Source organism: Ranitomeya imitator, chromosome 2, assembly GCF_032444005.1.
Source record: "Ranitomeya imitator isolate aRanImi1 chromosome 2, aRanImi1.pri, whole genome shotgun sequence".
In the NCBI taxonomy this organism is placed as follows: Eukaryota; Metazoa; Chordata; class Amphibia; order Anura; family Dendrobatidae; genus Ranitomeya; species Ranitomeya imitator.
In genome coordinates this window covers 237,264,587-237,288,565 of record NC_091283.1, presented here as the reverse complement: position 1 = coordinate 237,288,565, position 23,979 = coordinate 237,264,587, and the positions used below count along the sequence as shown (strand labels likewise).

Below are 23,979 nucleotides of genomic sequence, written 5' to 3'. Positions count from 1 at the left end.
TGAGGGCAATCCTGTAAATGTCGGCTGCCCTCGGAGCAATGTTCTTCTATCAGGCCGGGCAGATCTGTATTCAGCTGCAATGTGACTGAGATCAGATGGGTGTGAGCAGAAAACATTGGACGCCATATGGCCCATCAGTGCGACATTTATAAAGATACAATTCTGTAATATGGAAAACTGGAAATGGTCCTGTAAGATTAATAAAAACTGGGCGAGCTCAGCAATGAGAAGCGAGAACAAATCACCCGTTCTCCTGGATGAGTGGCAGCGCTTTCTGTATCCACTGCTGTCAGCGTCCGCCTATACTGAGCCTGATAAAGACCGGAGGAGACGCCGGCTACAATCATTGTTACACTTCTCCTTTTAAAAGGGTATCGACCACTGATGATTTTAATATTTTACTAATTTTTTTTAACAAATATGTAGCCAATTACCGTATCCTGTTTATTTACCACCCTTGTGCAGCATGCCGTTACAACCTGATGCACGCTGCCAGTAATGAAGGATGGGTCAGTCTGCCCTAATTCAGCCTCTTCTCTACTGGGAATTATTGTTGGGGGAGTGATAAGAGGAGAGCATCAAATGAAGGTCGTGGTGGAGGTGTACTTGCTTCAAGGAGATGACATGGTTGATCTGTGCCCGTTACGTGTCTACATGAAACACGTTCCTCTGGTGCATGCAGTCCACGGGATGTTGTGCACCATATCCTAGGCACGAGCACCGCTGGATGGATAGTGAGGCAAGAACATGTGCAGACGGTGTTTGATTGGATGGCTGAGAGCGCCTCCAATAACAGCATTTACCAATTCCTGGCCTTTGAAACGCTGCCATTCCAGCTGATGGAGAAAAACAATTTTTAAAAAACTGATGGTGGTGGCACTTGCGAAGTATGTGGTTCCCATCTACCACTAATGTTTCAAGTTGGCCATCCCTGCCCAGCACACACATGTTGCAACCAAAATCAGGTGTGCACTGTGCAACGCCATCAGTGGCAACGTCCAGATAACTACCGATACGTGGACCAGTAAGCATGGGCAGGGACGTTACATCTCCCTATCTGCACACTGGGTAAATGTGGCAGCTGGGACAGAGGAGGAAGGCATTCTAGCACATGTCCGACATCTATTGTTGGTCATTCCTCTGCCCATGTGGCCTCCTACTGCGCTTACTCCATCACCTAACAGTAAGACTTGGACCAGCAACTTCAACACAGCCAGGGGGAAAAGACAGTAGGCTGTTCTCAAACTCATCATTTTGGGGGACAAGTTCCATACTGCGCAAGAGCTGTGGACAGGGATTAAACAAGAGACTAATGAGTGGTTGGTGCCGGTGGACTTAAATCCAGGCCTGGTGGTGTGCGATAACGGGCAAAATCTGCTAGCAGCTCTAGGCTTAGCTGGTTTGACCACATCCCTTGCCTGGCACATGTGTTAAGTTTAGTGGTGCAAATCTTTCTTAACCCCTTCCCGACCTGTGACGCCACGTAGGCATCATGAAAGTCGGTGCCAATCCGACCTGTGACGCCTATGTGGCGTCATGGAGGGATTGCGTCCCTGCAGATCGGGTGAAAGGGTTAACTCCAATTTCACCCGATCAGCAGGGGCAGGGGGAGTGGTACTTCAGCTCCCCCCCTATCCGTGGCTACAATCACTCTGATTGGCTGTTGAAAGTGAAACTGCAAATCAGAGCGATTTGTAATATTTCACAACTGGTAAAATATTACAATCCAGCCGATGCTGTGCTGCAATATCATCGGCCATGGCTGGAAACCCTGATCTGCCCCACCGCCACCGATCTCCCTAGTTCTCCGTCCTGTGCTCTGCTCCCCTCCGTCGTCCTGTCTGCTCCCATCCGTCGCCCTGTCTGCTCACCTCCGTCGTCCTGTCCGCTCCCCTCGTGCTCCGATCTCCCCCCCTCATACTTACTGAGCCTCCCGGTGTCTGTCCATCTTCTCCATGGACGCCGCCATCTTCCAAAATGGTGGGCGCAGTGCCAGTTCCAGGTAGGTTTAATCGCAGTGATTAAAATAAAAATATAGTACATGACCCCCCCCCCCCCCTTTAACAACCCCACCACGCGGAAACGCTGCGTTGTATTTTCTGCAGCATGTCAATTCTTTGTGCGAATTTCGCAGCGTTTTATACCTGTTCCTCAATAGGAATCCCCAGGTGAAATCCACACAAAAAAACACTGGAAATCTGCTATAAATCCGCAAGGTAAAACGCAGTGCTTTTTACCTGCGGATTTTTCAAAAATGGTGCGGAAAAATCTCACACGAATCCGCAACGTGGGCACATAGCCTTAGGGTTAGGGTTGGAATTAGGGTTAAGATTAGGCTTGAGGTTAGGGGTGTGTTGGGGTTAAAATTGTGGTTAGGGTTGGGATTGGGGTTCTGGGTGTGTTGGGGTTAGCGTTGTGGTTAGGGGTGTGTTGGGGTTAGGGTTGTGATTAGGGTTATGGCTACAGTTGGGATTAGGGTTAGGGGTGTGTTGGGGTTAGTGTTGAAGTTAGAATTGAGGGGTTTCCACTGTTTAGGCACATCAGGGGTCTTCAAACGCAACATGGCGCCACCATTGAGGGCAGCACGGTGGCTCAGTGGTTAGCACTGCAGCCTTGTAGCGCTGGGGTCCTGGGTTCAAATCCCACCAATGACAACATCTGCAAGGAGTTTGTGTGTTCTCCCAGTGTTTGCGTGGGTTTCCTCCTGGCACTCTGGTTTCCTCCCACATTCCAAAGACATACTGATAAGGAATTTAGATTGTGAGCCCCACTGGGGACAGTGATGATGATGTCTGTAAAGCGCTGCAGAATATGTTAGCGCTATATAAAAATAAAGATTATTTATTCCAGCCAATCTTGAGTTCAAAAAGTCAAATGGTGCTCCCTCCCTTCCGAGCCCTGGCGTGTGCCTAAACAGTAGTTTACCCCCACCTATGGGGTATCAGCGTACTCAGGACAAACTGGACAACAACTTTTGGGTCCAATTTCTCCTGTTACTCTTGTGAAAATAAAAAAAATGCAGGCTAAAAAATATTTTTTGAGGAAAGAAAAATCATTTTTTATTTTCCCACCTCTGCGTTATAAACTTCTGTGAAGCACTTGGGGGTTTAAAGTAGTCACCACACATCTAGATTAGTTTCATGGGAGGTCTAGTTTCCAAAATGGGGTCACATGTGGGGGAGCTCCAATGTTTAGGCACACAGGGGCTCTCCAAACGCGACATGGTGTCCGCTAACGATTGGAGCTAATTTTTCATTCAAAAAGTCAAATGGTGCTCCTTCCCTTCCGAACCCTGCCGGGTGCTCAAACAGTAGTTTACCCCCACATGAGAGGTATCAGTGTACTCAGGAGAAATTGCCCAATATATTTTAGGATCCATTTTATCTTGCTGCCCATGTGGAAATGAACAAATTGTGGCTAAAAGAAATTTTTTGTGAAAAAAAAAAAAGTAAGTACTTTTTCATTTTTACAGATCAATTTGTGAAGCACCTGGGGGTTCAAAGTGTTCACTATGCATCTAGATAAGTTCCTTGGGGGGTCTAGTTTCTAATATGGGGTCACTTGTGGGGGCGCTCCAATGTTTAGGCACACATGGGCTCTCCAAACGCGACATGGTGTCCACTTAAGATTGAAGCCAATTTTTAATTGAAAAAGTCAAATGGTGCTCCTTTCCTTCCGAGCGCTGTTGTGTGCCCAAAGAGTGGCTCCCCCCCACATATGGGGTATCGGCGTACTCAGGACAAATTGTACAATAACGTTTGGGGTCCAATTTCTGTTTTTACCCTTGGGAAAAAAAATTGTTGCTAAAAGATCATTTTTGTGACTAAAAAGTTAAATGTTCATTTTTTACTTCCATGTTGCTTCTGCTGCTATGAAGCACCTGAAGGGCTAATAAACTTGTTGAATGTGGTTTTGAGCACCTTCAGGGGTGCAGTTTTTAGAATGGTGTCACTTTTGGGTATATTCAGCCATATAGACCCCTCAAACTGACTTCAAATGTAAGGTGGTCCCTAAAAAAAAACGGTTTTGTAAATTTTGTTGTTAAAATGAGAAATTGCTGGTCAAATTTTAGCCCTTATAACTTCCTAGCAGAAAAAATGTTGTTTCCAAAATTGTGCTGATGTAAAGTAGACATGTGGGAAATGTTATTTATTAACCATTTTGTGTCACATAACTCGTTTAACAAAATAAAAATTCAAAATTTGAAAATTGCGAAATTTTCAAAAAATTTTGCCAAATTTCCATTTTTTTCACCAATAAACACAAAAATTATCGACCTAAATTTACCGCTAACATGAAGCCCAATATGTCACGAAAAAACATTCTCAAAATCGCTAGGATCTGTTGTTCCTGAGTTATTACCTCATAAAGGGACACTGGTCACAATTGCAAAAAATGGCCAGGTCATTAAGGTGAAAATAGGCTGGGTCATAAAGGGGTTAAACATTACCCTTATGTGAGAGGTCGTCTGCACGATTATGGCGTTCAGACCCTGCAGCTGCTCGATGGTCTGCCTTCTCGCTCAGCGCCTCATATGTGACAGATCAACAAGGTGGAACTGAAAAGTTGAATACACTGTAGAGGCTGTGCGAGCAGAAGCAATACTGGAGTTTCAGCTGCAGCACGCACGGGCGAGTCGCTCTGTGGAACAACACTTCACCATGTCGTGAACACAACAGGGTTGCCCTCAAAGTAGCTCACGGGCATCATTGGAGCATGGCAGGGAGGATATAGGACATAGACCATACACCTCCCACAGAGGACAGTTTGTCTTTGCGTCTGGGCAGCCTGGCATGAATTATTGTTATTTATATAGCACCATTAATTCCATGGTGCTGTTCATGAGAAAGGGGTTACATGCTGGGTTATAGATATCATTTACAGTGAACAAATTTACAATGACAGACCGGTACAGAGGGGAGAGGATCCTGTCCTTGCTGATTTACATTCTATGGGATAATGGGGAAGAGACAGAAGGTCGGGGGTGCAGCAGCTCTGGCGGTGGTGAGGCGGCGGCTCTGGCGGTGATGAGGTGGCAGAATGGTTATTGCAGGCTATAGGCTTTCCTGAAGAGATGGGTTTTCAAGTTCAGTCTGAAGGATCTGAGGGTAATGGATAATCGGACGTGTTGAGGCGTAGAATTCCAGAGGATATAGGGAGGGGACTGGTTGTGGATGACTTTGTAGATCAGTGTTAGTAGTTTGAACTGGATTCGTTGGGGAATTGGGAGCCAGTGGAGGGATTTGCAGAGGGGAGAAACAGGGGAGTAGCGAGGAGAGAGGTGGATTAGCCGGGCAGCAGAGTTGAGGACAGACTGGAGTGGTGCAAGAGAGTTAGCGGGGAGGCCACAGAGGAGGGTGTTGCATTAGTCGAGGCAGGAGGTGATGAGGGCATGCACAAACGTTTTAGTAGATTGAGGGCAGAGGAAGAGACGGATTATGGCAATATGTTTCAGTTGGAGGCGACAGGAGGTGGCAAGAGTTTGGACGTGTGGTTTGATGGACAGGGCAGTGTCGAGAGTTACCCCGAGGCAGCGGATTTCAGGTGCGGGATAGAGCGTGATGCCGCTTACCATAATAGATAGATCAGGTAGGGGGGATATGCGAGATGGAGGAAAGATGATGAGTTCGGTATTGTCTACATTCAGTTTTAGGAAGCTAGAGGTGAAGAAGGAGGATATGGCTGCTAGACACTTCGGGATTCTGGACAGCAGAGAGGTGACATCTGGGCCAGAGAGGTAGATCTGAGTGTCGTCTGCATACAGGTGATACTGGAAGCCATGGGACTTTATGAGTTTTCCAAGGCCAAGGGTATAGATGGAAAAAAGTAGGGGCCCCAGGACAGAGACTTGAGGGACTCCAACAGAGAGGGCAGGATGAGCCAATACAGTCTGCTGTGCCTGTGCAACAACCGCAGAGTTGCCCAGATCATACCCCTACTGATTACTGGGTGGCCACCCTGCTGGATCCCTTCTGCAAAGACAAAGTACCATTATTACCTCCGTCACTGGAGTGGGATGGTAAAATGTGTGAATGCAAGCACATGCTGGTAGGGTCACTACTGACGGCATTCCCACCTGACAGAAGAAACACAAGGCAGAGGAGGAGGAAGTCGCCAACGCAGCTGGGGCACCACCTCGGAAGGGTTAGCATGGCTAAAATGTGAAAAAAAAAATCAGCATGACACAGCATCCAGCACCACCATCTGATACGGTCTATACAACCCGGTGTGTTATGAAAGGCAATTCAGTACTACAATGGACATAGCGGTCAGAGCACATACAGTGATCTGACAATAACCCAAAATCATAGAACGAGCTCTGAGACGTGGGAACTCTGCAGACCGCAATCCCTAATCCTCTCCAAACAACACTAGAGGCAGCCGTGGATTGCGCCTAACTCTGCCTATGCAACTCGGCACAGCCTGAGAAACTAGCCTGAAGATAGAAAATAAGCCTACCTTGCCTCAGAGAAATACCCCAAAGGAAAAGGCAGCCCCCCACATATAATGACTGTGAGTTAAGATGAAAAGACAAACGTAGAGATGAAATAGATTCAGCAAAGTGAGGCCCGACTTTCTTAACAGATCGAGGATAGAAAAGGTAACTTTGCGGTCTACACAAAACCCTAAAGAAAACCACGCAAAGGGGGCAAAAAGACCCTCCGTACCGAACTAACGGCACGGAGGTACACCCTTTGCGTCCCAGAGCTTCCAGCAACAAATTAGACAAGCTGGACAGAAAAAATAGCAAACAAATAGCAAAGAAGAACTTGGCTATGCAGAGCAGCAGGCCACAGGAATGATCCAGGGAAAAGCAAGTCCAACACTGTAACATTGACAGGAAGCCAGGATCAAAGCATTAGGTGGAGTTAAGTAGAGAAGCACCTAACGACCTCACCAGATCACCTGAGGGAGGAAACTCAGAAGCCGCAGTACCACTTCCCTCCACCAACAGAAGCTCACAGAGAGAATCAGCCGAAGTACCACTTGTGACCACAGGAGGGAGCTCTGCCACAGAATTCACAACACCGGTGCCAGCGTTATAACAACATGGTGGAAGAGTACATGTCCATGTCCACACATCTGCATGTACAGTCATGGACAAAAATTTTGAGAATGAGACAAATATTAATTTTTCCAAAGTCTACTGCTTCATTTTTTCTAATGGCAATTTGCATATACTCCTGAATGTCAGAGTGATCAGCCTAACAGCAATTAATGTACTTGCAAAGTCAATATTTGCCCAGAAAATGAACTTTAACCCCCAAAACACATTTCAACATCATTGCAGTCCTGCCTTAAAAGGAGCAGCTAACATCGTTTTAGTGATTGATCCATTAACACAGGTGTGGGTGTTGATGAGGACAGGGCTGGCAATCAATCTGTCATGATTAAGTAAGAATGACATCACTGGACACTTTAAAAGGAGGCTGGTGCTTCGTATCATTGTTTCTCTTCAGTTAACCATGGTTATCTCTAAAGAAACACGTGCAGCCATCATTGCACTGCACAAAAATGGCCTAACAGGGAAGAGTATCGCAGCTACAAAGATTGCACCTCAGTCAACAATCTATCGCATCATCAAGAACTTCAAGGAGAGGGCTTCCATTGTTGTCAAAAAGGCTCTAGGGCGCCCAAGAAAGACCAGCAAGCGCCAGGACCCTATCTTAAAACTGTTTCAGCTGCGGGATTGGACTACCAGCAGTGCCGAGCTTGCTCGGGAATGGCAGCAGGCTGGTGTGAGTGCTTCTGCACGCACTGTGAGGCGGAGACTCTTTGAGCAAGGGCTGGTTTCAAGGAGGGCAGCAAAGAAGCCACTTCTCTCCAGAAAAAACATCAGGTACCGACTGATATTCTGCAAAAGATACAGGGAGTGGACTGCTGAGGACTGGGGCAAAGTCATTTTCTCTGATGAATGCCCTTTTCGATTGTTTGGGACATCTGGAAAACAGGTTATTCAGAGAAGAAGAGGTGAGCGCTACCACCAGTCTTGTCTCATGCCAACTGTAAAGCATCCTGAAACCATTCATGTGTGGGGTTGCTTTTCAGCCAAGGGAATCGGCTCACTCACAGTCTTGCCTAAAAACACAGCCATGAATAAAGAATGGTACCAGAATGTCCTCCAAGAGCAACTTCTCCCAACCGTCCAAGAGCAGTTTGGTGCCCAACAATGCCTTTTCCAGCATGATGGAGCACCTTGCCATAAAGCAAAGGTGATAACTAAATGGCTCATGGAACAAAACATAGAGATTTTGGGTCCATGGCCTGGAAACTCCCCAGATCTTAATCCCATTGAGAACTTGTGGTCAATCATCAAGAGATGGGTGGACAAACAAAAACCAACAAATTCTGGCAAAATGCAAGCATTGATTATGCAAGAATGGACTGCTATCAGTCAGCATTTGGTCCAGAAGTTGATTGAGAGCATGCCAGGGAGAATTGCAGAGGTCTTGAAGAAGAAGGGTCAACACTGCAAATATTGACTTGCTCCATTAACTCATTCTAACTGTCAATATAATCTATTGGTACTCATAATATGATTGCAATTATATTTCTGTGTGTGATATAGACATCAGACAAACACTAATAAAAACCAGAGGGCAGCAGATCATGTGAAAATATAATTTTGGTGTCATTCTCAAAAATTTTGGCCATGACTGTACTAAGTGATGGGTGTCATGTTGGACGCTATTCACGCTAGGGCGTCCGACAGACAGTGGTAATTCCACATTTGTCCACTATACGCTCAGTGGCACCGGCTAGATTTTATCCAGGGTTAATCTGGCTGGTAATCTGGTTGGAGGCTGGGTCACGCCCGTGGCCTTTAAATAGTCATTCTGGACTTTGGGCGTCGCCGATTATAGCTTGTGTCTTGTGATCTCGGTCTGGAGTGGTGGTCTAGGAGTTGAAGTATCGTATCTGGTGGTGTATTATCCTTTGTCATATTTCTCCTTCCTATATTTGTGTTTATTTTTGCCCTGTGCACATTATAGTGTTTTCCTGTGTGTCTGCAGCGTGGTGCGTTTTCAGTTTTCCCTGTCTGTACTTTCTGTGTAGGTTGGTGTGTGGTCTTATCACTGGGTGTTAGGAGTCGAGTTTCCTCTGCTGCACAGGGGGAATCTCAATCCGTGTCTGCTGCGGTCTCCCATTCTGCTTCGGCCGCAGTGGGCTCTGCTCAGCGGAGGCGTCGCTCCCAGCGTCTTGCTGGGACTGATTCTGTGCAGAGGGTTACTGCTGCCTTTTCTGGCTCTCCTGTTGTACCCTGCACTGATCTGCGGCGAGCGGGCTTCTCTGGGACTAAGTCCTTATTTTCACACACTGAGCATTCCCAGGGCAAGATCTCCCGTTGGAGATCGAGGGTCACATGCTCAGGCACTGCAGCACATCCCATTGGTCCTCTTGGCAGGTCCTGAAAGGGCAAAACTTCTGTAGCTGCTTCCTGTGCTGCAACTATATAAACTGCGCATGACCGCACGGCCATGCGCTAGTATTGTCTTGTTATAATGTGTGTGTGTAGATGGATGTATGTCGATGGATGAAAGCTCCTAAGTATCCCTCCCTAGTGTTGTTGACTGCTCGCGGATGATGGTAGCTATCTAGCGCCCGACTAGCCATCTGCACGTAACACACATCACAGCGTCCAGTTGCTGTGTCTGCCAGTACGGGGCCGTGCGCTTCCTCTGCGCTTTCCTTACCCAAGCCTGGGTGGTTAGTGGCGTCCGTCAGTGCGGCACCGCATGCACTCTCGTGCCTCTATACACTATTTAATAGTTTCCTTACACACCCAGTTGCGGTGTTGTGCCAGCAAGTGGTCTAATCGGACTTCAATCCTGAGTTGGGGTTGTGTTCGATGACTTCTTGCTCGCGCTCTATGTGCGGTACCGCGGTCCTGTGATGCAACAGGATCGCTTCCTTCACGCAGGGTGAAGTTAACCCGTGCGTGTATACTTTTAGTACCGCCATATAGTCCGTCTTACTGGCAGCAGGGTTTATACCTGCACGGTGGACCTCGGACTGCGAACGCACCTAGTTTCATATCATCTATACTTGGTGCGTTCCGCCAGTCCCTAACACTGGGTGGCAGGTGGAGGTTTCAGCATAGGGCTGAAACAGGAGTTGGGGTCAGGCCTGGCGGCCCAGACAAGCACACCATCAGTGTAAATTCTGGGAGAGGGACAGACAGGGTTTTCCCTAGTCTGAGGGATATTGCAGGGGCCCGGGTAATCAGCTTTAGTCTACCCAATACCCCCGTGACAATGGGTCTGCCCATTTAACTTCTTGGTTTCCAAACTGGACACATGGCCTAGGCTTGTACTTTTTGACTTGGAAGTGCTGGCATGCCCCGTGGCAAGTGTAATGTTGGAACGTGTGTTTATCACAGCAGGGGATATAATCACACATAGGCGCATCCACCTGTCCAAAGCCAACGTGGGCACTCTCGCATTCATTAAAAGAAACCAGGAATGGAGTCCACAGGACTTGTCTGTACCTTTGGCAAACCAGACAAATGTACCATCTGCACCCAGACATTGTTATATTTTATTTGCCATTTGTTTTATTTTGGGGCCTTACCAAAAAGGAAGAGAAATAAAATCCACAAAAATAATGTTGGATACCATCAGGCCTGCCTCTTCCACCTACACTGCAATGTCCACCTACTGCTAGTCCACCTACACCACCTCCTCCTCCACTAGGACATCCGACTACTGTATCTACGTTGTTCTTTTTTATTTTATACTATGTTCTTTTAAGTGCTGTCCCTTAAAAAAAATTAATAAGAAACCCCCCCCCCAAAAAAAAAAAACTGTTGGATACCTCATCCCCTGCCTCTTCCACCTTCATCGCCACATTCGCCTCAAGCTCATCCACCTACTACACCTCCTCCTACATTTGGACCTATGCCTCTTTTTTCAAGCTTATTATTATTGCTTTTTATTCTCTGTTATTTTAAGTGATCTTACTATCCACATTTGTTTTCAGGGCTGTTGTCCTGCTTACCCCCTTTTCGATCCATTTTTCAATTTTACCCCTTACTACCCCTATTTTACAGCATGAAAGTTTGAGACCACATTGGCTGTGAGCTGGTCTCATTATGCTGGGAAGGGCCCAATAAACATTTATCTTTTCAGCCTATTAATCAGTGAACAGCTGTCTGCTTTTTCTTTGCTGGTTATTATAAAATGGGTGGACTTAAAGGGACACTGTCACCTGAATTTGGAGGGAAGAATCTTCAGCCATGGAGGCGGGGTTTGGGTGTTTTTGATTCACCCTTTCCTTACCCGCTGGCTGCATGCTGGCTGCAATATTGGATTGAAGTTCATTCTCTGTCCTCCGTAGTATATGCCTGCCCAAGGTGCAATCTTGCCTTGCGCAGGCGTGTACTATGGAGGACAGAGAATGAACTTCAATCCAATATTGCAGCCAGCATGCAGCCAGCGGGTAAGGAAAGGGTGAATCAAAAACCCCAAAACCCCGCCTCCATGGCTGAAGATTGTTCCCTCCAAATTCAGGTGACAGTGTCCCTTTAATTGGGGCCCCCTCCATTTTTAATAACCAGCTAAGGCAAAACAGACAGCTAAGGGCTGATATTAAAAAGCTGTGAAGGTCCATGAATATTGGCCCCTACCAACACTAATAAGACTAGTCCTCGGCCGCACGAGAAATGGAGCATCTATTACAAGCGCTAATTCTTGAGCATCGACTCAGCTCTTCATGGTTGCTTTTGTGAAGTGGCAATTGGGGTAATATATACAGCTCTGGCAAAAATTAAGAAACCACCACATCAAAACCCTGTCGTGGGCAGCCCATTCTCCAGACCTGAACCCCATTGGAAACCTCTGGAATGTAATCAAGAGGATGATGGATAGTCTCAAGCAAAGAAGAACTGCTTACATTTTTGAGCCAGGAGCAGTGTGAAACACTGCTGGAAAGCATGAGAAGGCGCATGAAAGCTGTGATTAAAAATCATGGTTATTCCACAAAATATTAATTTCTGAATAGTGATGAGCGAGCACTGAAATGCTCGGGTGCTCAGGTCGAGCAAATTGAAATACTCAGGTACTCGGCCAGAACAACGAGCCCAATGTAAGTCTATGGGAGACCCGAGTATTTTTACCGCGATTCCCCCCCCCCCCAGGGGTCCTTTTAAGGTCTAAAAACATCTGAAAATGATGGAAACACTGCTCAAATGACACAGGAACATCATGGGGATCGCTCCTGGAAGCATTCCTGACTCCTAGTTCACAGCTTTAATCATTTTTTTTTTTTGGAAAATCTGTTTATTAGGTTTTGAATAGTAAGACAAATAAACATCAATAACAAGAACCCCTGAACCCAAACTCTCCCCCCCCCCCCCCCTCTCCTCCCCAACCACCCCTTCTCTGCGTGCACTCAACCTTTGGTTTACATTATGGAATTGGTGTGTAACCACTTATCCGCTGTAATAAATACCATTGTGTGTTTTCAAACTGGGCTCGCAATTTTTCCTTAACCCTAAGAGGAAGAGATGGAATAAAGAGAGACCATGTGGTTAGGAATTTATCAGACATCTTTTCTTTGGTGGTTAGCACGTCTATCCACTCCATTCTGAAAAGGAACATAACCTTAGCTTGAATAAGAGAAAGTGGTGGGGCAATCGGACTCAACCAGTATTGCAGTATGCTTTTCCTGGAAGCAGAGGCCCAAATCATGAGTGTTGCTTTAACATGTTTAGGTAGGCTGTGATGAACCTCCTCCAAAATGTTGAAAATGGCCCATTGTGGTGTGAGTGAGAAACTAATCCCACACATTCCTCTGCAATTCATCATGTAAGGTACCCCACAGTTCTTGAATCTTCGAACAGCTCCATAAGTGGTGATATATGTCAGTGTTACGCATTTTGCATTTGGAGCAATAATAAAGAGTCGTAGGAGACATCTTAGACTGCAGGTGTGGGGTAATATAAGCCCTATGTAGAATCAATAGAGCCATGTCAGTATACCTACTATATGTCAAAATTTTTCTTTGCGCATTAGTAGCATCAAGAAATTCCCCTACTCTCAAGCCCGGAAGGTCTTTTGACCACTTTGCTAATCCTGTATCTCTCCCTTCCCATGTCCAACTCCTGCGTAACAGAGAATAAATGCCACTTATGGACGCTGGCTGTGATCCTGTATTCCTAATATAGCCATCCAATTTGTTCCTCCCCACCCCCACCCCCTCGGTCAGTAAACACTTTTGAACCAAACTCTGTGCCTGAAGGAATAAGAAGGGGTTGTTCTTAAATAATGGAAAACGCTGTGATGCTGCGTTAAAAGAGAGCACAGAAAAGTCAAGATTCATCAAATCTATTGCTAGTCTACATCCCTGTTCAGCCAGAAGCCTGTAGCTTAATGGTGGATTACCTTTCAGGAACCCAGGATTACCAAGAAATGATTGAAATGGGGACAGTCCAGCCCGTAAATTACAAAGCCTTCTACATCGTCTCCAAGTCAGTATTGTCTGCCACATCGTCGGGTGTTCCCGTAACTCCTTTGGAAGCCCCTCCCCACCCAAATGCAACATTGCCGGCAGTGAGATGTGTGGACATATTTTTTGCTCTAAACCAACGTTAGCATAGTGGGAGACACCTCTTATCCAATCGATGGCATATCTAAAGTTGGCCGCCAAGTTATATCTTCCTACGTCGGGGAAGTTGATTCTGCCCTCTGTCCTTAACGCCTGTAATTTTATGAGACCTATACGCGATCTGCCCCCCACATCCCAGACAAACTTTTGAAAAGTTGAATTTAGCAAACTGAGGTCTACCTTAGATAGAAGTAGAGGCAAGGTCTGAAAAGCATACAGCAATTTGGGGAATGCAACCATTTTGATCAGGTGACATCGGCCTGAGAAAGATAAAGGTCTGTAATTTACTCTATATAATATGGACGGATCTGCCGGGAGCCGAATCCCTAAATATTTAATAGACTCCTGACTCCAATGAAATGGGAACAGGGGGTCCCGCAGTCTCCCAGACCTGAATATCGCCAGAGCCTCCGATTTATTGTAATTGACCTTAAAGCCAGAGCATCTGCCAAATTCTTCCAAAACTTTCATAATGGCCGGTATTGCACGGTCTGGGTTCGCAATAAACAAAAGAATATCGTCAGCAAAAGCTGAGATTTTAATTGAGGTAGCCCCCACCTTGACACCCTCAAATGCCGATTCAGTCTGCAGCGTTCTTAAGAGTGGATCTAGCGCCAGATTAAATAACAGGGGCGACAATGGGCAGCCCTGGCGCGTTCCCCGTTGGATTTCAAAAGATCTAGATAAAGTGTTGTTTACCGAGTTTCTGGACAACGGGTTTTTATGAATTGTTTTAACTGCATCACAGAACCAAGGGCCAAAATATCTAAATGTTAATAGATCATGCAAATAATCCCATGCCACCCTATCAATCGCCTTATCGGCATCTAGGCTAACCACAATAGTTTTCATATGTTTATGTACTCTACTGTAAGATATAGCACCCAGGGCCGTTCTGACGTTATATGTAATAGAGTTACCATGTATAAATCCCGTTTTTTGGGGTGTGATCAGATTTGGGATTATTTTTTGGAGTCTGTCGGCCAGGATTTTTGTAAAAATCTTGAAGTCGGAGTTAAGTAGCGATATTGGTCTATAACCCTCAACTTGCATGTGGTCTTTGCCCGGTTTTGGAAGAACAATGATAACTGCTTCGTTAAACCGATCTGGAAGGTGACCATTCATGACCACCTTATTGTACAACTCGCTAAGATGAGGTGCTATGGGGGCTCCCAGGATTTTATAATGTTCATTACTGAACCCATCCGGGCCAGGTGCCTTGGAAATCTTTAGTTTGTTTATAGCTTGTAGAATCTCTGTGGGAGTAATGGGAAAACTGATGGCCACCCTCTCCTCCTCCGTGAGTGTTGGCGCCAGGTGTCTTTGTAAGAAGTTCTTATTTTCCCCTCCCTCTTTTGGCTCCAATTTGTACAACTCCCCAAAGAATGACCCAAACTCATTCACTATCTCCTCATTACTTGTTAAAATAGGGCAATTACGTTGCTTTATTTTATGTATTCTCATCGCCTTCCTAAATGGTCGCGTAAGGGACGCCAGCACCCTCCCTGGTTTGTTGCCCCATTTAAAATATTTATACTTTTGGTAATCTAAATTATTCATAGCCATCTCGTGCGCCAAAGCGTCTGCTTCCTCCTTGGCCTCTAAGAATTTCTGTTTTGTTAATAGCGTATTGTTTAATTTGAAATCTTTATAGGCTTGGGTTAATGAACTTTGTGTTTCTAGTGTCCTTTTCATTAATTCTTTTCTTTTGTGACTAACGTAGGATATAATTTGTCCCCTTAATACGGCCTTGGAAGCCATCCAAAACAACATCGCATCGTCACAATGAGAGTGATTGTCATTCTTGTAAACCTCCCATGACATTTGTAGATATTTTTTAAAATCCTCTGACTGAAAAAGGTATGAGGGAAAACACCACCCCCTCTCCTGAGCTATAGGGATTGTTAAACTTGACTTAAAAGTTACTGGGGCATGATCTGATACATGAATATTTTGTATATCTGTTTGTAATATTAGTGGTAGTAGTGATGAGTGTAAGAGTCAACAGTCAATTCTGGCGTGAGAGTCATGTACATGAGAGTAATGAGAGTAGTCCCTCTCTATTGGGTGTTGCAATCTCCAGACATCCACCAAATCTAGCTGCTCCGACAATGATTGTATGTAGTTTCCCTGAGTTGATTGCTGTGTAGTCCGTGGTCTAGATCTATCCATAGAGGCGTCACCCACCTCATTAAAGTCGCCCCCCATAACTACCCTAGAGGTATCCCACCCCGCCATGCTCTCCATGATTCTAGCTTGAAATTGTGTGTCAGGAGTATTAGGGGCGTATATATTAGCCTGGCTGAAGTTCATCCCTTCTATCACCACTCTAACCAGGAGGCATCTCCCTTGTGGATCCCCCATCGTATCAATTACTTCATACTTAAGGCTATTATGAATTAATATGGCTACTCCCCGCTGTTTTTTTGAATATGAAGCCTCAGCACATAGAGTGTACTTTCTACTGTACATAGATGGGTGATTATTTTTTATCCAGTGTTTCCTGCAGAAAGATGATGTGAAAGTTTTTTTTATGTAAAAAATTAAGTACCTTTTTCCTCTTAATTGGGGTATTCAACCCGTTAACATTCCACGAGCACCAATGCAGAGAGGGCGGATTGCGGAATCCTCAGAAGTGACCTGAACTGCCATCAACCCACACCCACACGGATAAACATTTGACCAGTGTACAATAGCTGTGAGTGGGACCCCCACCCATCCCAGCAAGTGGGCGCGATAGCTCCCGAGTCAAAAGTATTAAGTTTGTGCACACAGAGACCCATCCCCCCTAACAAAATAAACTTTGTAACTGTGAATTGAGTGACTGAACCCAATGTGCTCATAAGCAGAATGAGCAAAACAGAGAGAATAAACATGTCACTGATGAATGTACAAATAATAACATTAACCACGACATCACCGAAGACTAATAAACTAAATCAGCACCTTATGTTCAAGTATTGCCAGGTGCAGCTTGTGATTGGAGATCCCCCTGAAGAAATTTCAGGGCCTTTACTGGGTCGTTGAAGATCCAATTTTTCCCCGACATAACAAAACGTAGAACCGCCGGGTACTGCAGTCCAAAGCGGATATCCCTGTCCACCAAAATTTTGCAGGCAGGAGTAAAGGCCTTGCATCTGGCTGCCAAAGCAGCCGAATAGTCCTGGAACAAGAGAATTTTACTTTTGTCATAGAATAGGGATCTTTGCTTCATGAATGCAGTCCAGGACTCTAAAAATGACCGGTCTTGGCCTATCTCCCTCACCTCCCCTCGGGGGTCCCAGTCTGTGGGCTCTTTCAATGGCCATTGCTCCTGAAGCTGGTAAAATACCTAGAGATTTTGGTAGTCATTCCGATGTAATCTTAACCAGCTCTGATGGGGGGACCGATTCAGGAAGGCCTATGATTCTTAAGTTGTTACGACGAGACCTGTTTTCAAGGTCGTCTACTTTGTCCCGCAGGTCTGAGATATCCTTCTCTTTATTGTCCAGTTTTTCCTTCAGGGCCTTAGTAGAGTCTTCTAAGTCTGAGATTCTTTGCTCTGCCTCATCCATACGCACACCCTGAGCATTGACTTGCGACACTATCATGTCCAAGGAAGTTGAAAAGCTGCCAGCCTATTGTCTATTTCAGGCATTAAACGATCTATGATAGTGTTTGCAATAGACTGAGGGTTATCGCTAGCAATATCAGGATTTTTTGATATTGGGGAGGTGCTTAACTGATTACGTGTCGAATTTCTGCCAGCCCTGGCATTCTTGCCCACAAATGTATCCATACTAAGTCAGATGCTGGTATAATGAGCAGAGATGTTGGTAATGTCGCATAAATAGTTAATTACATCGGTATTTGCTTTAGGTGAGATCTAGTGAAGCCTCTGCTGCCACCCGCAGTGTTGAGCTAGTATTGCCTCCGATGCCTTATAAAACTCCACAAAGGAAATAACACCGGGATTCCACAGCTCCTCACCGCTCAACTCCCCTGTGTCTTCTATCTCCCAGATCACAATCTGCGTTGTTGCAGACCCGGAGATGCAGTGCTGAAACGTCGGCTCAGCCTGGGGACACTGTAGCTGGGCACGCAGATCCCAGCCAAGATGGCGCCGGTGCACTGCAGCTTCCCTCTCCGTTCCCGCCACCAGCAATCAACGGCTGCCGCATACCTCCCCTGTCACCGCTCACCTTCCTCCTTTAATCTCCGGGTAAGTGACTTTTGGGCTGTAGCACCATATGTCTCCTCCCGGAAGTCTTTAATCATTTTTTTACAAGATTCATGCCATTTTTCCCGGTGCCACAAAAGACACATTAAAACAAAACCAAAACAGGTTTTGCTGGGAAATATGTAGGTAAGGTACATCCTTTGCAGGTTAATGACTTGCCTGTAAGGCCAAATATTTAACCCCAGACCGAAAATTTCCTCTTCCTCTTAGGCTTAGTTCAGACGCTGCGTTTTTTGAAGTGTTTCTCAACTTTAACATTGCTTTCAACCACTACAAATGCATTCACTGGGAAATCTCATTGTACCATGTAACACCCCTAGCTGGCCATGTGGTGTGTGACACATAAGCAGACCCACCTTGTTTCATTTACGAAGGAGGGACTCTTAACGTCACAGAGCCTATTTTTACTGGTGCATCAGGTGGCATTAATCTTCTTAACCTTCGTCAGGCTGAGTAGGTACAATTGTAACTATTCTGTTTTATAATTGCAATAACTTTTTTTTTTTACGAAAAGCCGTAGAGGGCTGAAATTTCGTGACATCTCTGCAGTTTTGGTCCAGAATATATTGGCCAAATTTAAATAAAATATATATGAAGGTACAATTGTACCTCTGCAGCCTGTTAACGTAAAATTATGCAGCCTGACGAAGGTTAAAGGGCCATTATGAAACAGTGGGTCTCCTAAGCTGTTGTAGCCTATGCTGTGAGTGGATGGGCTGCCAAGAATTACGACACACCACAATACCCCTGTCATAAGATGTCCAGGGGGGACTCCTGAAAAAGTGTGCATTGAATTCAAGGCCTGCCCTGCTACCAATTCATATGCACCCCAATAAGCCTTTGAACCCACATAGTGGATGGGCCCATGAAAATCCACTTCACAATATGCATTTTGTACTCCGTACTCCTTTGTTTTACACATTGGCGGCAAGGCCAGCCCTGCTGCATAGTCATATGCACCCCATTAGGCCTTTGAACCCACATACTGGATGTGCCCATGAAAATCCACTCGTATTTTTTATGGTATGATGGTTCCCTCTTTGCAGAATTATTTACAGGAGAATTTGGCAATTGTGTTTGCCATGTTTTTAACACTAAGGTTCAGATACGGCTTTAAAAAAGTCTAATCCTTGCAATACAAAGCAATTTCATTCAAGGAATATTAAGATTGAATAGTGTGAGTGCATACATTTTTGTATATGTTAACAATAACATACAAAGGTTAATAATTACATATAAGGATTACATAAATATACTGATTACGTATATTTGAAGATTAACTTCATACAGTCTACTTAGATCATCACCAAGAGGCTTTTAAATATCATCCATCTGGAATATCCGAGAAGCAACACCAAGACAGAGAACCTCTGGGAGATTACCTACACTGCATGGGCGTCCCCAATTATGCAGGTATCGTATCAGCACACTGTACATGTACCCCAGTTTTGGCATCTATCTTAGTCATGTTTCTCTGGTCTTATATCATGATTTACACTATGTAGTAACTCTAGTTTCACCCAGACATTCAAGTGGCCTGCTTTCTTCAAGGTTGTATGAAACTGAGATATCATGGAGTCATCAGACTAGGGGCGATTAAACCACTAGAAAATAAAAGCCACAAGGATTTAGATCAAACCACCACAGGCAGAGGTTCAGTAAACCTTAATGTTTTACAATGACAAACAGCAAACATATAGAGGCTTCGAACTGTTTCTGAAGTGAGAAAACAAACATTTATCAAGATAGTGTCACTATGAGCATTGTCTGTCACATCTGTAGATGTTTTACAAGACATGCAGCTATGTGATTGTCTGAATGCATTTGATGTACAGTATTTCAATCTTGTTTACAAATCACCATTTGTATATTCGCCATTTGTACATTTGAGGCAGCCAAAGTTATGGCTCTCAAGGAGAGAATCTAATATAGTGGACAAAGAAATATTTGTAATAAACTACTGAGCCAAATTGTCCAATTTGAGCAACCAAGCAACACAAAAAGGAGCTTTTCCAGTGAGCTCTTTAAGGTACACAAATGTGAAGTGTTTGCGATCAAGGATGTGGTTTCACCAATGGGGGCTACCGGCTTAAAAAATATACTATTGCCATCACAGCCACCCTTGCCCAAACTTCACGGGCCCATAACATTACAAAGCATGTTTACCCAGGTCATGTCGTCGTAGATAAGGAAGAGACATTGCAGGAAACAGAGTTAAGAATTAGGGCCAATATAGTGGTGTGGGTCTCTGAGACTTGTAATGCAGTGCATGAGCTGCCAAACAATTCCCCAATGGGGGTACCTATTTTAAAAATACACTAGTGCCATCGCATGCCCCTAGCCCAAATATCAACGGCCTATACCAGTACTGAGCATGTTTACCCTGGTGATCTAGTGGCAGGAACATTTTAGATTGCAGGAGACTGAGTTAAGAAGTCGGCCCAATGGAATGTCATGCCCAATTCCCCAATGTGGGATCCTTTTTTAAAAAATAAAAGCGTGCCATCACAGCCCCCTTGGCCAAAATTCACCGTACCAAGCACGTTCACCCTGGTGATCTACTGGCAGGTACAGGACAGATTGCAGGCGACCGAGTTAAGAAGTAGGCCCAATATAATGTCATGTCCAGTTCCCCAATGTGTTGTCCTTTTTTTAAAAAAAATAAGAGTGCCATCACAGCCCCCTTGGCCAAAATGTGCCTTACAGACCACGTTCACCCTGGTGATATATTGGTTCTAGAAGAGGAGGATGAGGATAAGGAGGAAGATAAGAACAAACACACCAAATCTGGAAGCGTATACCCATGTGGGGTTGTGAAGAGGTGCATGAGAATACGCTTCCCCAAAAGAGAGAATGTATTGGAGGTTATGTTTCGCTGTTTTCACTTGGTGGTGTACAAAAGTATTTCCCAATCAAGGCCTTGTTCATTTTTATAACAGTTAGCCTGTCAGCATTTTCAGTTGACAGGCGGATGCGCTTATCTGTTATAATTCCACCAGCGGCACTGAAAAACCCTGTCTGACAGAAAGCTAGCAGCAGGGCAGGCCAGGACCTCCAAGGCAAAGAGAGCCAGTTCATGCCACGTATCCAGCTTGGATACCCAATAATTCAAAGGCACAGAGGAATCACGGAGGACGTTTGCACAATCTGCAAGGTACTCCCTCACCATCTTCCCAAACAATGCACTTCTTGTGACAGCACCCCTTGCCTCTGTGCCGCCACGATGGGAGTGTCTGAGAAAACTGTCCCAGAACTTGGCCATTGTTCCCTTGAGGACCTTATGAGAGGCTTAGCAGTAAGGTACTACGTACTACAACACCAGGGCGCTAGAGGAAGGCTACTGATTTCCACCTGGATAAGGGGACTTTGAATTTTCCTCCAAACCGGCAGGACTCTGCCAGCCCTGTGATCTGTGCTCTGGACTGTGGATGCTGAAGCCTTCAGTAAAAGATAAAGAGACTGCAACCTTTTGCCCTCGCTCTTCACTGCGCCTCACACCATCCACGATCTACACACTGGGAAGCCTTGAGGACATACTTCACCTGTGGGAAGGTATACCATCTAGCTGCCATAACATCACTCCAGCAGACCCCTTAAAGCAGCATTGGTCACCCTGACAGAATACCACAGGTGGCGTCATGACCATATCCCTTCAAAGACCTTTCCCTTTAACACGGACATCCCTAGGGCCACGGACCGGGTCACCCACTGTGACATTCCCCGAGAACCGAAGGACCCGGTACCGAGTACCCCACTGCCCTAACGGGGGCGCTCCAGATTTGCATGGGTCCATCCAGTATGTGGGTTTAAAGGCTTATTAGTGTGCATATGAATTGGTAGCAGGGCAGGCCTTGAATTCAATGCAACATTTTTTCAAGAGACCCTCCTGAACATGTTATGAAAGTAGTATTGTGCTGAGTAGTAATTCTTGGCAGCCCATCCACTCACAGCATAGGCTACAACAATTTAGGAGACCCACTGTTTAATAATGGCTCTTTAAGAAGATTAATGCTGCCTGATGCACCAGTAAAATAGGCTCTGGGACTTTAAGAGTCCCTCCTTCATAAATGAAACAAGTTGGGTCTGCTTATGTGTCAAACACCACATGGCCAGCTAGGGTTGTTACATGTTACAATGACATTTCCCAGTGAATGCATTTGTAGTGGTTGAAAGCAATGTTAAAGTTGAAAAACGCTTAAAAATTGCTGCGTCTGAACTAAGCATAAGTGGGGGAGGAAATTTTTGGTCAGGGGTTAAATATTTGGCCTTACAGGCAAGTAATTAACCTGCAAAGGATGTACCTTGACATATTTCCCAGCAAAATCTGTTTTGGTTTCGTTTTTGTGTGTTTTTTGTGGCACCGGGAAAAATGGCATAATTCTCGGAAAAAAATGTTTAAAGCTGTGAACTAGGAGTCAGGAATGCTTCCAGGGGCGATCCCCATGATGTTCCTGTGTCATGATTGATTGATGAGTGTTTCCATAATTTTCAGACGTTTTAAGACCTTTAAAGGACCCCCAGGGGAATCGCGGTAAAAATACTCAGGTCTCCCATGGACTTACATTGGGCTCGTTGTTCTGGCCGAGTACCCGAGTATACCAATCTGCTCGACCCAAGCATTTTAGTGCCCGCTCATCACAAGAAGTATATAGTTTGAGGTCTGAGATCTGCCAATATGTGGCTGGTTTTCTGACTGTTTCGGATAACATGATACATGATTTTAGTTGTTTTAGTCTAGTCTTGCTTGAATATAGGTCAATGTTAAATAGTCTCCTGATGAGTCGCCTTTGGTGAGGACGATGAAACCCGTAGAAATGAGAGGCTTGAAGAGTGAGTGTGTATACGTCACCTCACCCTATATACTGAGATTGACATGTTTTTTTTATTAGTCATTTTCTGACTAACCTTCAGGGGGTGAATTATGAGTACAGTTTTACATTTGGAATTAATAAAGTTTAGTTTTATCCTTTTTTTTTCAGCAAACATGAGGAATGACAAGGGACAACCTATTTCAGAAGATTCAATTTTGGTTAAAACTATTCCAACATTATGAACATAAAAAGGCTTCTCCCCTATGTGACGTCTCTGATGTTTATTAACTGTTGATTTCCAAGTAAAATATTTCCCACATTAAGAAAATGAAAAATGCTTCTCCTCTGTGTGACTGCTCTGATGTCTAACAAGCGTCCCTTTTTGGGTAAAACATTTCCCACATTCTGAACAGGAAAACGGCTTCTCCCCTGTGTGAGTTCTCTGGTGAGTAACCAAATCTGATTTCTGGATAAAACATTTCCCACATTCTGAACAGGAAAAAGGCTTCTCCCCTGTGTGAGTTCTCTGGTGACTAACAAGATGTGATTTCTGGTTAAAACATTTGTTACATTCTGAGCATGAAAAAGGCTTCTTCCCTGTGTGAGTTCTCTGGTGCTTAACACAATTTGATTTATTGCTAAAACATTTTCCACATTCTGAACATGAAAAAGGCTTCTCCCCTGTGTGAGTTCTCTGGTGAGTAACAAGCTCCGGTTTCTTTTTAAAACATTTCCCACATTCTGAACATGAAAAAGGCTCCTCCCCTGTGTGAGTTCTATGGTGTGTAACAAAATCTGATTTACGTGCAAAACATTTCCCACATTCTGAACAGGAAAAAGGCTTCTCCCCTGTGTGAGTTCTTTGGTGTGTAACAAAATGTGATTTATGTGCAAAACAATTCCCACATTCTGAACAGGAAAAAGGCTTCTCCCCTGTGTGAATTCTTTGGTGTCTAACAAAATGTGATTTACGTGCAAAACATTTCCCACATTCTGAACAGGAAAAAGGCTTCTCCCCTGTGTGAGTTCTTTGGTGTCTAACAAAATGTGATTTCTTGTTAAAACATTTCCCACATTCTGAACATGAAAATGACATATTTGCATTAGGAGCAGTTTGTATTTGAATGCCTCTTTTGTGACTTTGATTTTCCTTAGTAGTCGGTAATGAATCAAAAGATGGGACCTGTTTCATAGGATCAGATGACAGATCTTTGCTGTGAATGGATGATGATATATCTGGAGTAATGGCATTCACTTCAGTTGTATCTTGTAGGATCTCAAGATCATCAGATTTAAAAATTGAAGATGTCAACTGTCCCTCTGATCTCCTGGTACAGTCATCTG

The 23,979-nt window shown here is 44.8% G+C and overlaps 1 protein-coding gene and 1 long non-coding RNA gene across 3 annotated transcripts in view; one reads left to right on the top strand and one right to left on the bottom strand.

Annotated features, from left to right (window-relative positions):
- LOC138662825 (uncharacterized) overlaps nucleotides 1-22,908 on the top strand; it is a 27,361-nt gene extending 4,453 nt beyond the window's left edge. The window contains exons 3-4 of the long non-coding RNA XR_011318075.1: nucleotides 17,607-17,806; nucleotides 22,804-22,908. This is a non-coding gene — a long non-coding RNA (uncharacterized lncRNA). The remainder of the gene's footprint in view (nucleotides 1-17,606; nucleotides 17,807-22,803) is intronic.
- The window catches only part of LOC138662824 (zinc finger protein 773-like), a 37,886-nt gene continuing 36,809 nt past the window's right edge, over nucleotides 22,903-23,979 (bottom strand). Inside the window, exon 7 of one of the 2 annotated variants that reach the window (XM_069748789.1) lies at nucleotides 22,903-23,979. In XM_069748789.1, coding sequence (XP_069604890.1) covers nucleotides 22,955-23,979 — 1,025 coding nt within the window. In that variant the 3' untranslated portion in view covers nucleotides 22,903-22,954. The other variant, XM_069748790.1, reaches the window with a different exon arrangement.